We start from the raw sequence: 16,438 nt of genomic DNA, 5'->3' as shown, positions 1-16,438 counted from the left end.
GGGGCAGGGCCGCCAGGCCTCTCCCGCTCCCCGGCGACTCACGGGGAGCGAGCCGCCGGCCGGGGAGGGCCGTTGGGGCGCGCACGCGCAGTGCCGCGCCGCCGGCGCCGCGCTCCCCCGGGTGGCGCCTGCGCCTGCTCACAAGTCGTGCGGCGATTGCTTAGGCGCCTCCGGGCTGAAAGCGGCGGGAGGGTGATTGCGCATGCGCGGTGGGCAGGGGCGGCGGACGCAGCGGAAGGCCGCGCGCTCCCGGCGACCGGCTGTGAGGGGGGGTCGCTATGGCTGCCAGCGCCAAATCCTTCCTGGCCGATGCAGGCTACGGGGAGCAGGAGCTGGACGCCAACTCCGCTCTCATGGAGCTGGACAAAGGTAGGGCCGGGGGAGGCCGGGCCGGCTGCGAGGGCCGCTCTCGGGGGGCCGGCCTGGGGGCGGGGCTGGGGCTGCGCGCGGCGCGGGGGGGGGTGTTACCTGTCGCGTGGCGTCCGGGCGCGTGCGGCTGCCGTTGGCGCCGTTGGCGCCCGCGCTCTGCCCGGCGCGGCGCTGCAGGGGGCGGCCCCGAGCTGGGCCCTAGCGCCCGCCGGGCGGTGCGCCCCGTACCCCCTTTCCCCGCTTCCTCTTCCTTTCCTCCGACCCCCCTCGAGGGCGAGTCCCGGGAGCTTCCTTTTGTACCGCCCCACCGCCAGCGCGGGTGGAGGAGCTTCGGCCTCCTCAGTAGCTATTGTTGTCTCACACAGGTCTCAGGTCTGGCAAACTCGGGGAGCAGTGCGAAGCTGTCGTTCGTTTTCCCAGGCTCTTCCAGAAATATCCCTTCCCTATTCTCATTAATTCTGCTTTCCTAAAGCTAGCTGATGTTTTCAGAGTTGGGTGAGTATTATCGGTCAGTTTGTAATGCTTCAAATCTCTGGCCTATAGTAAGGTATTTTATCCTGAGGTCCTGCTACATCGGCATCTGGGCAGCTTTGGTGTTTTTCTGCTCGCTCGATAATAGCGCAGTGATGCCTAGTCTTTAGAGGACTGCGTCCGCTTTTCCTTGGAGCATGCCTGCTCCATCCTTAGTGGCTTAAGTGGCTGTGAGAGATTAAGTTCAGTGATGCACATTCCTCCCTGTAGGCACGTTCAAGATCAGAAATAATTGAACATTCAGATTGCTGCAAATTGCTTTGCTATGATGTGAATAGCGAAGACCACTGTATAGCTTTTCCAAGTGCCTGATGCCGAAATGATGCATGTGGCAGGATTACAACTGCTTTGTAATAACTTACGAAAATTATATGCGCAGAAAGTTTGCCTTTGATTTCATTTAAAAGATTCATAAGGTAAAACCAAGAGGAAGGAAAAGAAATTCACTCAAACCAGCCAAAGGTGATTAGACTTTAAGGCTTAGTTAGCTAAGCTAAGTTTTAGTTCAAGGCTTTTCTAGCAGAGCTGGGTCCCTAAGCATGTACAACACAGGTGTTCAGTGCGTTTTCATGGATGTCAACAGGCCAGTTTCCCTGGAAGAGAATTGGGCCTAAATTTGATGCTAACTGTACTATTAAAAGTAGTTTGTTAATATTTTCTTTTTAACTGTATCAGCCTACTGAAACGTACTATCTCTAAAGTTATAGACTTTGCCTCGTTTTAACTAACTCAAATATCTTTAGTAATCATTTTGCTTGCTTAAAGTGCTTTTTTGTTTTGAATTTCTGTTATAATACAGTCTGTTAAAGATAAGCGTGTATTTTCCAATAGAAACAACTTCCTGAGGCTGTGTGTGCTCAAAGTTACTCAGCAGAGTGAGAAGCACTTAGAGAAGATTCTCAATGTGGATGAGTTTGTGAAAAGAATTTTCTCAGTAATTCATAGCAATGATCCAGTTGCTCGGGCCATTACACTTCGGTACGTATTTATAACTTTCACAGAGATTTCAAGTAAGTCCGGTTCATCTAGCTAATTATCCTAGACTGGAATAACATAAATCTGTGATAACCATGAATGAAATGTAGGAGGTGTTTTGCACATTGGGCATAAAGATAAGAGCAGAGACAACCATCTTAAAGGGAGTAAAAAAAAAAAAAAAGGATTTGTGAGCAGAAGAACAGATTATTAACTACTTATGATGGTGAGAATTGTGTGGATGGCTCCAGGCAAAACTGAATTCACAAGACTGAAGTTTTATATACCCGAAAAACAGAAACGTTGTATGCATAACTGAGATTTTAGCTACATGCAACATATATTTGCGTATGATGGAATTAGATAAAATTGAAAAGCAGAGTGCTTCCTTATGTGTCAAATTAATTTTTGTTAACTTATAAACACAATTTATTTATGTGTACCTTGTTACGCCTGCATGTATTTTTCGTTGATCGCTGTCCTAGATGTTTCCTGCTTGACAGTCTCTGATCAACAACATCTAAGGAAGTGCTCATGTATTAGCCATTGCTTTGGCCTTCCTGGAATTAAATAAAAAAAAAACTTTTAAGCTATCTTTAATGACTTGTTGCCCTGGTGTCCGTCTTTGTAACACTGACCACTTGATCATCTTAATTGCCTCTTCCAACTCCCATGCAAGTGAATTCAGATGTGGAGAAAGCACTCTTCTTTCTCCCTTGCTTGTTCTTTTCTTCTGTCCATTCAGAACTGATACGGATTTCAGTATTGAAAGATGGGAGACATTAACAAGATTTTTTTTTAGCTTGTACATCCATTTCTTTCTCCTTTTGACATAATTATTTGAGATTCTGCTTTGATGTTCTAGTGTCTCAGAAATACGTGAGTCTGGTATATGTATAACTTTTCTTATAGTTTTCCTTCTGTATTCCAAGGTAAGATTACACTTGCTGACTAGTGTGAAGTGCCACCTTAACAGACTGTCAGAAGCCTCAGGAATCTGCTCAGTTTGCAAATATGCTTGAATTGTTCATCAATCCACAAGATATATCAAGTGAAAGACAGGTTAAAATAGCTGTTGGTTCAGCAGTATGAAAATCTTCAGTTGATCAGTTTTGTCATCCTTGAGTAGTATCAATAAGAAGGAACATGCCAAAAGAAAAGTTGGCTGAAACAAAACTTTGTGTCTAGGCAGGAATTTTATTGCTAGATAGCTGTGTATAAATATATACGTATAAGTCTTGCTAAAATTGCCATCAGTCCAAATCCTATATTCATTCTGATTTTAATTGTCTTGTACTTGACTCTACATGTGTGAAAGATACTTCTGAGGTATTCTTAATAAAAGTATAGGTACTTTGTTCCTTTTTTAGCAGTTATACTACGCCATTACCAATAACAACCTTATCTCAGATCAGCAAATTATCTTAGAAACAAATGATGAAAGTTTGGTGTTTGCTTCCTTGGTTCTGGTAACACTCTGGAAACGTTGCTTATTGTTAGCATTTCTGACTTTCCAGATGTTTGTCAATTATTTACTTCAGCAGTCTTAGCTGGAAGAGGGATAGAAAGGTTGGAAACGGCTCTCTAAATGTTCTTTTTATCCCCTGAGACTACCCAGTTTATGATTTGATTCCCATAATGTATGCCTCATGCATGTATGAAAATAGCCATTAATACATTATAGCATTAAATCTGTCAGGCTGATATCAGAGCTTAAAAGCATCTTAAAAATACTCAGTGTTCCCAGTACCATATTGCACTCTTAGTTCTATAAGAATGCTTGATGGTAAAATTTTTTCACTGTGCCCATTTCAAGCTACAAAGTTACTGAACTAAAATATAATGGGTTTTATTAAACCTCTAACAGAAGCTATATGCCAATATTTGTTACATTTTAATTATATGCCTATTATTATCTTCTGCTTGCCTCTGTAATAGAGGTGAAAGAGCATTTATTTATATATAAACAAAGTCTTTTAACCAGTCCTTTTACAGTTCTGTTTGGTTTCATCTTGCATTTCTTCATAGGCATTGTGCTTCCTAATTCTTCTGTGTTTTATTTCTATAGGATGTTGGGCAGCATGGCGTCTATAATTCCAGAAAGGAAGAATGCACATCACAGTATTCGTCAGAGTCTGGATTCCCATGATAATGTGGAAGTTGAAGCTGCTATATATGCTGCTGCTAACTTTTCTGCGCAATCAAAGTAAGATGTAAATTCTTCAGTTTTTCATATTACGGAGAATGGAAACTCCATTGACACTATCATTCACAAAACCTAGTGTTTTCTCCGGTAGTATTAGTGATGTCACTTGTAGTAAAACATTTAATTATGTATAATAATAGTATTGTAGGAAATCTGAATTCAAATTTAACGGATTTTTTTTTTCTGAAGTTGTTGAAAAGTTCACAAATACAGGAAGGGCAAGTGGAAGAGCAGACTTTAAGAATATCAAGGATTATTGTACAGAAAGTATTTATTAGGTAGTTAAATATATTGCTGCTTGTCATATTGACACATTTGAAGAAGCTCCCGTTGTATCACTTGATCGCGCCTGTGTCCTGCGTTTCTAAAAAGCTTTTAAGTCTTGGCAAGCATTCTTTGTAAAAGTTTTTATTGTTGTTGTTGTTAAAACGTAATGTTTGGTGGTCCATCTGGTTTTCATTTCACCTGGTGCTTTGTCTTCTCTCTACAGGGATTTTGCTGCAGGAATATGTAATAAGATCAGTGAGATGATTCAAGGTATATATGTATATTAAATGATAAAGGGAAAAGCTTTACTTTCTTTGAAAAGTCTTTGTTATCCATATGCACATCTTACCGGAATACTGTTGCCCTTATCCTCACATGATTCCAGTTCTGAAATTAAATGAACTAACAAATAATCCAGTGTCTGGCTCTTATATGTATACTCTTTAAAATGTTAAATTTCCAAAATACCTGGTTGGGAAAGAGTCAAAGCATACCTATAATATGGTGAATAAGCTTTTGTAGGTTATCAGAGGTGGGCTTCAGATGAGTTAATATGGGTGTTACCTCCAGCGCAGAAAAAAAAATGCCTCCCCAAGGAACTCTGAAAGCACTTGATGCCCTGGTGGTTATGCTGCTACCCAGCGTTAAGGTTATTTGAAACTAATTCGGGAGTCTGTACAATTTGCAGTGGCAGCAGTGTAGACATACGGTGTGTCTCGGTATCTGCCAAAAGCCAGCACAAAGGGCTAATGCTTTGGATACTTCTCCTTTCCATGTTACAGGTTTAGCCACACCTGTGGACTTGAAACTGAAGTTGATCCCTATTCTGCAACACATGCATCATGATGCTAGCCTGGCCTCCAGCTCCCGGCAGCTGCTTCAGCAGCTGGTAACATCATATCCTTCTACCAAGATGGTCATTGTTACCCTGCACACGTTTACTCTGCTTGCTGCTTCCTCTTTGGTTGACATTCCTAAACAGGTAACTCTTCTTAAATGCATTCCTTCAACTTAAAGTACAAAACAAGTTTTAAAAACTTATATCCTAGCTGATGCTGAAAATAAATCTTGGTGAATGTGCTAGGCTGGTCACACCGATGTGTTACAGAGAAAGAATACCCTGAAAGCTGTTGCTGCATTCGTATTTTGCTCTCTCTGGTCTCGTTTCCAGATAATCCCCTCAAACATCTGAACCCTCCTTTATACCTTATAACTTGTCTTTCTTGGAAATCCACTAGCCTTTAGGAAAGGAAGCACCCATACTTCTTATGAAGGCTTTTCATCTTGCCTGAAAAACCTAGGCTTCACTTCTCGCTGCTGTATGGTCTCTTGGGTGGTGGGAGTGCCTTCTTTCACCTTCCTTGCATGCAGGCAAATGAATATTTCGACAGTGTAGAGTGCATTTTAAAATGTATTTCTTAAAGAACTTAGAGAAATTTGAATCTATTGCTATAATTTGGGACTATAAATCAAGTTATGAGAAAGTGGCAATGGAAAAATATAATGCCTTTTTGTTTTGATAGTGTGGTTTGTGGGCATGATTTATACAGCAAGTCAGGACACTACTACGCCTGTGATTCATGTAACTCATGCTTGCAATTAGTCATAAAAATCTGTTGGCCTTTCTTCAGCCTTCCATAGTTCTACGAGATCTGTGTCTGTTATTGTTGGACTAATAGGATTGATCTGTCTGAAGCTGCTTCTTGGTACGAGTGATTCCTTTATTTCAAAGGGTGCGTTTGATAGTATTGAATCTAAGCCAAATGAAACAACATTGAAACGCTTGATGTGCCTTTTTCCTTTTTTTTGATGGCGGTAAGCATTTTGCTTTAGGTTCTATTTCTGCAGCAGCCTGTGCTGCTTTTAAGTGATGTAGCCAGAGCGGGGATGGAGAACAAAACCAAAACTAATGTGTTCCTGATCTCTCTCATGTGCTGGCTGTTCCATCTCTGTAAATCTGCGGGAAGTGAACATGATAAAGGAGATGTAGTTAAGTATTACTTAAATCGAGGTAAATGGTTCGTGTGACTTCTGGCAGCTACTGAGACATACACAATATATCTGAGTTGCTATCAGTGTTGACTGCAGGTTATGCAAATATCTGAGTTAGCTTCAAATGCCCTGAGTACTTCCTATTAGCATAATTGAGGTAGTATAAACAGTTTATACAGCTTCCTGGGAAAGTTTTGTAGTATTTCTGTTAGTTAAGAGAGCTGAAACTGCTCTCAAGGTCTCTTATGTATTGAGGGTGATGCAGAGAATAGTGCATGAGCAAGAGGCAGGATGGGGGCTCTCAGCTGTTGGACTGTTTTCACTTGCCATGAAATCGCAGCCTGAGTAGAGGCTTTGCCATGTAGCAAGCAGTCTAACAGATCATACACGGTAGTTTTGGCTGAGTATGCTCAAAATTCCTTTGTGAGTACTTTTGAAAAGACTTCCTTGTAGTAGTATCTTCTCGTCTTAAACAATACATTTACCTTGTTATAGGTCCAGCTTTTGTTGCAATACTTGAAGAATGACCCCAGGAAGGCTGTGAAGAGGCTTGCGATCCAAGACTTGAAGTTATTGGCCAATAAGACACCACATACGTGGAGTAGAGAAAATATTCAGGTTTATACATTTTTAAGCTAAATTTTATTGTAGAACCTTACAATGAGTTGTAGAATTCTTTTAGAAAAGAAGAACAAGTTGGGGAGGTTAAAGAGGGAAGAATATGCATCTCCATATCCTTAAGTGAGGTTACTCTGTCAAGCAGAGTAGCCAGATGTTCCTGAACATTTGAGAAGTATTATAGCTGAAAAAAGGCACATCTCGTGTAATAGGCATGTTTACAGTAAGGAAGTAATTTTTCTATCTGACAAGCTCATCTAAGGTAGTAAACATCAGAGCTGAATATTTTCATTCATTTTACAATACTGAGCATGTGTTAATGCTCTCTTGCAGCACTGAGAGTGTCTGTATGGGATTTGCAGAGCGTGTCATCCAGAAAGGTGTACTAGAAAGGACAAAAGCAATGTTGACTTTGTCTCTAAGATAATTATTTTCTCATTTTCAGCAGTGCCCTTGTAACTCTATGGGACCTTAGAAGATAGGGTAAAATACTCAATATGCCTTTAGTAGACTGGAGAACTATCTTAAAAGCTTTTGCAACATTTGATCAAGAAGACCTCATCATATTTTTTTGCCGTTATTTTTTACCAATAAATAACTTACTGGGTGTTTGCTAGTGTACAAAACCCACTGTCACTTTTCTGCAAGCTGTATCTTTAGTCTACTAAAACTGATGCTTCACGTAACAATTTTTAACTTACTAATTCAGTATCGTATTTTCTGTGGTAAGAATTTGATTCTCAAAACTTCTCATAGGCAAAAACCAAATCTTTACATACAGATGACTTATAGGGCTTCCTTCACTCCCTGTGTTCTTCCTTCTGATCTGTAGGCACTCTGTGAATCTGCTCTTCACACTCCTTATGACAGCTTGAAACTGGGCATGCTGTCCGTTCTTTCCACACTATCAGGGACCATTGCCATTAAGCAGTACTTCAGCAGTGCTCCAGGTAAGAAAGCTGTATGTGGTTATTACCTTTAGCATTTTTTTCTGATGGGTTGGCTACCTGCTTATACTCAGTTAATTTAAACACCTGATGACGTATTTCTAAAGTATTCTTGAATTCAGGAACCCTAGCTGAGAGCTGGATGACGTTTGTTGTGTCAGCTTGAAATGGTATTATGTATGCTGAAGAATAATCATTGTCTCAGATTCTGTTCCTGATTTGGGGAAGGGGGGTGTAATTTGCTATGTGAAAGTTTTATTTACCTTTGGGTTTTCAGCTTTTGTTCATAAAATGAGGAAATTTAATGCCTTTCAAATGGCAAACGTGTTTCAGCTTAAGGTACTCTGAAATGGTGGATGTGCATGATTTTTGAGTATGAATAAATGGAGGCTTTATGGTGTGCGAGTGGGCTGCTGTGTTACCCTGGCACAGTGAAGCCATGTGATGCTTCTGCCTTGTGACTGTATTCTGAAGAAATAAAGTGGACGTTTTGAAGTCCTTCTTCCTATGTTCTTAAAACGGTGATAAAACTGTTTTCTTTTTTCTTTTTGAAAGCCAGACTGCCTTAATGAGTGTGATGAGCCCAGCCGTATGGGCTGCAGAAATGAAGAAAACTAGTACATTCTCTTCAGTCATTCTGGCATGTCTTAATAATTAATATGCTCGCTAGCTTTTTTTAATTGGATAAAATCTTTCTTAAGACCTCCAAGTCCCTGAAATGTCAGCCTTTAGACCTGAATATGCTTTCTCATGTCTAACTTGTGTGGTGGTGTTGGTTGCTTAGGAAAGGAAGGAGAGCCTCCCTATATATAGGGATATAGAAGATATATATTATCTATGTGTGAATGTGTGAGAGAGAGGATAGGATGAAGGTATAGGAAATAAACTAAACCAAGTTGGTGTAGATTTTGTGCAGAATTGTGCTTGAGATGATGTTGTGCTATAATTGACTGGGCTGTTTCCTGTCCCATTTTCTCGTCCTTATTTAGGAACAGCCACTACATCTGCAAGATCGTTTGATTTAGTAAAACTAGCACAGGAGTGCTGTTACCATAATAACCGTGGCATTGCAGCTCACGGAGTGAGAATTCTGACCAATATATCAGCCTCTTGTCAGGAGAAAGGTAACTGAAAGCAAAAACAGTGGGATGTGGTTGTTCACAGTCAGGCTCACGCACGTAACGCGTATTAACTAGTCTTACATGCAAACTCTTCCTGTGCTAGCACGATCCTCCCATAGGTTAGGGGGAATGGGGACAGTAATCTACTAGAAAATGTTCTCTAGGATTTTATGAATGGTTGTGAAGATTCCATCATCTTCTAATTTAGAGAAAACGAATGGGTATAGTAGAACTCCTGCTAAATAAATGCTTGCTTTACCTTTGCTGCAGACTAGTGACTTGCCTTTGAGAACTCTTGGCACAAAATCTGTTGAAAAGAGTAACGTGGCATTTAGAAGTCTCAGCCCAGGGTTTTATGCACACCCTAAAAACATCATAGCTGGCATGAGTATCTGAGACATGGAATGTCAGAATTGATCCTAAACAAAATAGGGTTAAGCTGGAAGCGCTAGGAAGTGTCTTCACCAGTGCAACACCAGTGCAAGCGTTACATTGAGGAAGGTTAGAAGCTATAAGAAGGAACTTACTTTATCTGTTTCTTTTTATTAGATCTCCTGCCGTTGGAGCAAGATGCAGTTTTTGGATTAGAGTCTCTTCTTGTTCTTTGTAGTCAAGATGGCAGTCCAGGAGCTCAAGCAACCTTAAAGGTGACAGTAATGCTGTCTTTCCTTGGCACAGCTTGAAGTTAAAGTAACAGCTTGTATAGCAGAAAGAGCTCTCTGCATCAGTTCCCCTTTGGTGGAAGCATAGTGTACTGTCAGGAGAGAAATCAATATTCTGTTCTCTGCCAGTAATGTGAGTTCAGAGTGGTAAAGAAACTGAGCACAGCTGTAATATAACTCCTCTCAGCGCTAAAGTAAGTTGATTGTTGTAGGGGGAAAAAAGAGAGACTGCTTCCAGTTAGAGGGACAGGTGTACTAAAACATGAACTTGAAAATGAGATTGAGCCGTTTTTGGAAGCCTAAGAGACTCTTGGAAAGAACCTCATTTTAGGAGGTGGGGACACAATATACATGAATACAACACTTTTATAAACTATTACTGTTTTGTTTTATTCCATAAGCTGTTAACAGCACGGTTATCAGCTTATTTATGTGTAAAGGCTAATGTGACAAAGAAGAGTATTTTCTCTTGAGTTTTTGATATGTTCTGTGAGCTGAGGGACAGCGGCCTGAGCTCTTAAAGAGCTCATCTTTTGTTCAGTGCGTGGTTCTGAAAATACCATCAGCTGTATAGTTCTGTAATCATACTTTAGTTAGGTTTTTGTTGTTGTTGTTTTAAGAAGACCTTATGCTCATTGTGTCCGTTGATGTATATGAATTACAGATCACATTAACTTGTATGGTGAAGTTGGTCAAGTGCCGTCCCCACCTGAGCCAGTCAGTGGTTGAATCCCTGTTGACCCAGTTGCACAGTGCCCAGGATGCTGCTAGGATTCTCATGTGCCACTGTTTAGCAGCTATTGCCATGCAGCTGCCTGTCCTAGCAGATGGAATGCTAGGAGACCTCATGGACCTCTATAAAGTCATTGGACGATCTGCCACAGATAAGAAACAGGAACTCTTGGTAAGACCTCCTTATTCTGTTGAGTTGCCCTTAAAGGATAAAGTCCATGGAAACGACTGTAGATGAATTTTATTTAAAGAGGCAGTTAAGCTCCTTGTCTACAAGTTGATGTGTCAGTCTATAGCCTTACTTTCAGTATTGCTTTAACTTTTAATTATGCTGGTGTTCAACATCAAGATCTCATGGCTCATATAGATGGAGTTGAACTGTGCAATATATTCCATCGGATTTTCCAGCAGATGGCACTGTTTAGACACACCTAACTATTGAAATTATTGGGGTATTCTGCAGAAGTAACCTTCTAGAAAAACAAAATGGCAGTTAACTATCTCAATTTATGCATAGTCCCCCATGACTTTTAATACAGTGTAAGAGATAAAAATGCTCTTATGTCTATTTGGAAATGACTTTGAATTTTAAGAAAGAAATGATAAGTTTGCTATTAATTCAGTTTGTTAATCCCAGTTAAGGGCAGCAGTAAAAATTCTTTAAATGAAAGTCTGACCTTAATCTATAAGAAATACTTGAGTTGGCCCAAATATTTAAAAGATATGACTAAGAAAGTTTTTTTTTTTTTTCCAGTTAAAATGTACATTAGTCCTCTATAAAGTGTTGAGTCCAAAACCAAGTAGATCATTTTTGATAGTTTAGGAAACGCGTATTTTTTTTTCCTTCTTGAATTATAACCTTCCTCCTCTCCCCTCCGCTCTTCATTAGGTGTCTCTTGCCACAGTGATATTTGTTTCCAGTCAGAAAGCTTTATCTTCAGAAGTCAAAACTGTTATCAAACAGCAGCTTGAGAATGCCTCTAATGGATGGACAGCCTACAGGATAGCCAGGCAGGCTTCCAGAATGGTAAGTGAAAGTACCTGGAGCACAGTGGTTTGGTGTGGTGAAAGGAAGGCTAGCAATTTCTTTGAACTGAAAGAAGAAGTAAGAAAAGTGATAGGGCTCAGAGGAAGGAAACCAATGGGTGAAGAAATATGTCATTTTCTGTCTTAATTTCTTGGAGTGCTGATTCAGATAAATGCCGTTCAGGGCAGTCATCCCATTAGGATGGTTCTTCTAGCCATTTGTCTTTCTGAAGTATTTGGGAAGGAAGAAAGTAATGACCTAATACTTTTTTTGAACGTATGCCTAATCTGTTTTGACTGGCTGCTCTCTGGGAGGTGATACAGGCCCTCCTGCTATGAGCTTCTCTTTCTTCAATGTGAGGAAAGGAAATAAAAGATACTGTTGTTCTTTTCCCTCCAGTGAAGTTGCAGCTAGTGTCGGAATTATGTAGGTATTATAGCACAAGTTGCTGGGGTAATTTTAGACAGAGAAAGTACACATCGCAGAGGAGAGGACAGAGCATAGCAGTGTGTTGGTAACTCACAAGGCTCCTGCTTTTAAGCTCCGGGCTCATTGGATAGTTTCGAACCCAATGTTACTGTGAAGATGCTTTCATCTAGGTCCTGTGTTTTCAGCAAAAATGAATGCAAACGTCTAGATTTTTTTTCTCGCCCTATTGGGCTGTATTGTGTAAATAAAGTTTATACAGGCTGCTATATCTATGGCATAAGCCTCTCTGCTTTTACTTATTTCTAGGATTGCTGCTATCAAATGATTGGAGGAAGGTTCACTGTTTCTATCTTTAAAGTGGAAGAGTAGTTCTGGAGGTGTTACGGTTCTGTTGTTTGTATATGTTACTTAGAAACCCACAGCCTTCTTTCTTGTCTCCTTTCTCAAACCTTCATGTCATTACAGGGCAACCATGACATGGCCAGAGAGCTGTATCAAAGCCTGCTGACTCAGGTGGCTTCAGAACACTTCTACTTCTGGCTGAACAGTTTGAAGGAGTTCTCCCATGCAGAGCAGTGTTTGACAGGTTTGCAAGAGGACAACTATAGTTCAGCACTTTCTTGCATTGCTGAAGCATTAAAATCTTATCACAAGGGAATAGCATCACTGACGGTTAGCATAGATCTTCTACTTTGATTCTGTGCACTGTAGCAGAGCTGTTCAGTTTCTGTTCTTGAAGCTCTCAAACTCTTGAAGTTTGTCTGGCATCTGGTGGACTATCTTTTTGAAAAGATTACGGGGAAAAGCTGATAGTAACCCACAGCATCTTCAGACAGAAGATCCTGTAGCTAAGATCTTTTTCACTTTTGTGTTTTCCCCTCACTTCTTAGATTAATCAAATCATGTGGTATTTGCCAGATTTTTTTTTTTTAATTGCAATATTTAAATTTTTCCACCCTTTCTCTTGGCTGGCTAAATGTTGTAATCACTTAGAGTTTGTCTAAACAAAATTTTGGGAATTTGTCTGAACTGGCTGCTAGTTTCTTGAGATGTGTAGGAAGAATGACTTGTCCTCCTTCCTCCCACTGAATTAGTGTTGCCTTATATTTGACGAAATGATTCTAGGGAATCCTGACGAATGTAAGGCAACACCAGTTCAGTAGGAGGAAGAAGGACAAGTCAATCTCTTCAAGTCAGCAGAATTCAGATGGTACCTACTTTAAGCAAATAGTTTCTCCTTATTTAAAGCGATGAAAATAGCCAGAAGTTATGTGGTGGGGGGGGGGGAAAGGGGGCAAGGCATTAATGAATGTGGGCTTCAGTTCTCACCATGAAATTTCTTCTTAGCAAAAGATGATCCAGCTTTACAGAATACTTCCTTTCGTATTTTGCTTTCCATAAACAGACTTTAATATGTGGATTTTGGTATGTCTTTTGAATGAAGTTGCTGACTTTTTTGCCTTTACTAGGACTGTCAGTGTCAGGACAGTTCAGATGTTAGTGTTTGTTAATAAACTGCTCCGAATCAGCAGGAAGGGCATGAACTTCATGCCTTTGTCCTTTGAGAGAAAGCTCTATCATTCCTGAAGTATTTGTCTTTAATTTGTTGGCTGCGTGAATAAGGCTTTTAACTCAACGTTTCAAGATTTCTCTAACATCTAAAAGCCTGGTGGGAAGGTAAGCCCATCTAATTGGGTATTAATATTTGATAACAGGCAGAAAAATAATTTGCTTAAATAGGTCATTTTGTGATTCAGTAATTTAATTAGCCTTTTCTTGGACTACTATTTTTTTTTCCCCTGCTATTGAAGTGTTAGTGTCCTCATCTCCTATACTGACTTCACATCCTGTGCATTGCATAGGTCTTGCACCCAGAAAAGCACTTCCCTGTGGGCTGTTGTGGTCTAGAGGAGTAGGTACAGATTTCAGAGGGCCAGATAAGACAAAACTGGGTTTTACTGCAAGCTGTTGCTGACTTGTTGCATCACTCTGGACAAATTCCTAACCTTGTCTGTCTTGACTGTAAAAGGAGACAACGCTTGCATCTAAAGAACTCGACAGTTCAAAGAGAAGTAAAGCGTCTTAAGGGGCATGTGATAATGGTTCTCTCTTCTTCCCCTTCACTGTCAGCTTTCCCATTGCTTCTGTTTTAGTGTAGAGCATGACTCAGCACCGAAGGTACTGCAGAGCCCAGCCTGCACTGCAGACTATTAGTACATGTGACAAAGTCTATGTAGTTATCCACTCTGAAGCTGGAAATACGGTGCCAGGTAATCTGCTGCAGCTGTTCAGTCAGCCCATCTTAGCAGTGAAGAAATAGGCAGACAGTGTGTCTTCTGGTCAGAAAGTTACTCAAATTTTTCTTGGTATACATCATTCTTGCATTGCTGTATGCAAAATACTCTTTCCTGTGAGTTATACCACTTGAAAAAAGTCACATTACTATATAGAAGAGAAGTTGGGGACATGAAGGGGTATCAGCCACAGTTGCCATCTACGTTGCTGTGTGCTTCCTTGTATAGTTACCAAAGGTTTTGAGATAGGGCCTACTCTTTTTCTGGCCCAGAACTTGTATCTCATTGGAAGCTTTATGCTTATTTTTCACTCTAGGTATACTAGAGAAGGGACAAAGCTTGAGCAGAGCATTAAGTAGCACTCACTCCAAAGATGCTGATAACAGTGGTGTTACTTGAAGAACTTAATTAAGCTGAAGAACTTTTTCTGTGGTTTTCACAAAAAGTACAGTTAGCTCATTTATTGTCCATGGCTGTATGGGCAGAAGATAATGTAAACGGCAGTATTAATGAGACAAGCTTGTATTTCCATTTACAAGAATCCAGTCCAATTTGTGCTACTAAAAATGTCTGGATTTTCTGATACAAAGTACTGCTTCTTTATTCTCTACAAAAGCCTGTAGTCTCTGTAGGGCAATTACAGTACAATGAGGTCCGTTCCACAGAGGGTTTTTGAAGCCACCCTTCCAGAATAAACTCTTGAACAATTTCCATTTAAATTTTTTTCATGCCCTTGGAGAAGGGAAGGCAAAGTGATAAGAGGGGCTGAATGGCTCAAGTGATGAAATTAGTCTTATTTCTTAGGTTGAAATCTAGCTCAGTAGTTCTAAATTAAAATAGTTGTGGTTGGCTGATGTTGCCTCACTTTGGTCAATAGCAGGGTAATTCTCAGATGACATAAGATATTTGGAGATAAACTTGTTTGCTTTCCTGCCAGCAAAAAACTAGCTCTTCGTAAGGTTTTGGAGAGGGGAAGTTTCTTTCCTCCAGAAGTGTCCGTTCTGATGAGGAATGAGAATCACATGCGTAATAAGTCGTGCCTATCCATTCTGTGAGTAAGAGAAGGTCCCAGTGGGGTTGGCTTTTGGCGGGGAGTTCAAAATGTGTCAATATAGGAAAAATAAGTAATGAATTTTGGCTTGATTTGCGTTTGCCCCCTCCTGGGTGTTTTAAGCTGTCACAGATGCTTATACAAGCCAGAGAAGCGCTTAGGGAGCCACAGTTATTTAAAAATTAGTTCTGTGAAATAGCACCATGTCTTTCCTCTTGGGGGTTCTGTTATTTAATATTCTCAGTTGTCACTGAACTGTGTCTCTGCCATCACCAAATGCAAGGTTCATTGCCTTTATAATAATCCTGTCCATTTCACAGCTCTAAGAAAATAAAAGGTTTTCATTCCTTCCACTTGCTGCAGATTGCTTCACTTCAGCCAATTCTTTGTCTTCTGGCTGATACAGAGAATCACTTTTTTCAGTGCTTGCATTTCTGTCTGTCCAGCAATTCAGTATGCTCTCCTTTATGGTAAGGAACATCTAGATTACTGCCATTTGAAGCCTGATGACTTGGACTTGGAAAAAGAGGGAATAGGAGCCCTAATAGTGTTGTAGCAACTTGAGTGACATTTCTTTTAAGGTTGATGCACTTGAAATACAGCTTAGTAACTTCATAAACTTCCGTGTATGTATTCAGTATGATTTAAATGGATTAAATATGTTAGAAATATGTTAGCTTTTTTTTTTTTTTTTTAACACCTTTTAGAATTAAGAGTTCTGTTGTCTGATGAGACAGTTCGGTGGTGTTGCAAAATTTTTTTACCATATTTGCTTTTGACCTCCGTTATAGGCATTCCTATTACTGTTTTTCAGGCTGCCAGTACCCCACTTAATCCTCTGAGCTTTCAGTGTGGGTTTGTGAAACTCAGGATTGACCTTCTGCAAGCTTTTTCTCAACTCATTTGTACCTGCAACAGCCTAAAAACAAGTCCACCACCAGCTATTGCCACCACAATTGCTATGACATCGGGAAATGATCTCCAAAGGTGTGGACGCATCTCTAACCAGGCACGTATTCATTGCTCCATTTTCTTGAGGAGTTTGTTTTGTCTCTGGCATGACCTTGCTGAGCAGCGAAATTTCTCTCTGACAAACGAAGTGAAAAGTGGCAATAAAGTGTTTTGCTATATAGCAGGCCTTGTTTTTTCCATTGTAACTGTAAAAATATCTGTCTGTAGCAGACCTTGTTTTGAGGTTGTGTGTATCTGCATGGTTT

At 40.4% G+C, this 16,438-nt stretch overlaps 1 protein-coding gene across 1 annotated transcript in view; it reads left to right on the top strand.

Moving 5' to 3' along the window:
- Window positions 1–22: 22 nt before the first annotated feature.
- Window positions 23–16,438, top strand: part of INTS7 (integrator complex subunit 7) — a 23,233-nt gene continuing 6,817 nt past the window's right edge. The window contains exons 1-14 of the mRNA XM_068939786.1: window positions 23–369; window positions 735–864; window positions 1,732–1,878; window positions 3,944–4,081; window positions 4,572–4,618; window positions 5,131–5,330; window positions 6,836–6,958; window positions 7,791–7,908; window positions 8,895–9,029; window positions 9,576–9,673; window positions 10,353–10,592; window positions 11,310–11,447; window positions 12,342–12,548; window positions 16,036–16,230. Of these exons, the coding sequence (XP_068795887.1) occupies window positions 279–369; window positions 735–864; window positions 1,732–1,878; window positions 3,944–4,081; window positions 4,572–4,618; window positions 5,131–5,330; window positions 6,836–6,958; window positions 7,791–7,908; window positions 8,895–9,029; window positions 9,576–9,673; window positions 10,353–10,592; window positions 11,310–11,447; window positions 12,342–12,548; window positions 16,036–16,230 (2,007 nt within the window). The 5' untranslated portion in view covers window positions 23–278. The remainder of the gene's footprint in view (window positions 370–734; window positions 865–1,731; window positions 1,879–3,943; window positions 4,082–4,571; window positions 4,619–5,130; window positions 5,331–6,835; window positions 6,959–7,790; window positions 7,909–8,894; window positions 9,030–9,575; window positions 9,674–10,352; window positions 10,593–11,309; window positions 11,448–12,341; window positions 12,549–16,035; window positions 16,231–16,438) is intronic.

This window comes from Struthio camelus, chromosome 3 (assembly GCF_040807025.1).
Source record: "Struthio camelus isolate bStrCam1 chromosome 3, bStrCam1.hap1, whole genome shotgun sequence".
Taxonomy (NCBI): domain Eukaryota; kingdom Metazoa; phylum Chordata; class Aves; order Struthioniformes; family Struthionidae; genus Struthio; species Struthio camelus.
The sequence above is the reverse complement of the archived record's forward strand: the minus strand, read 5'-3'. Positions and strand labels throughout refer to the sequence as shown.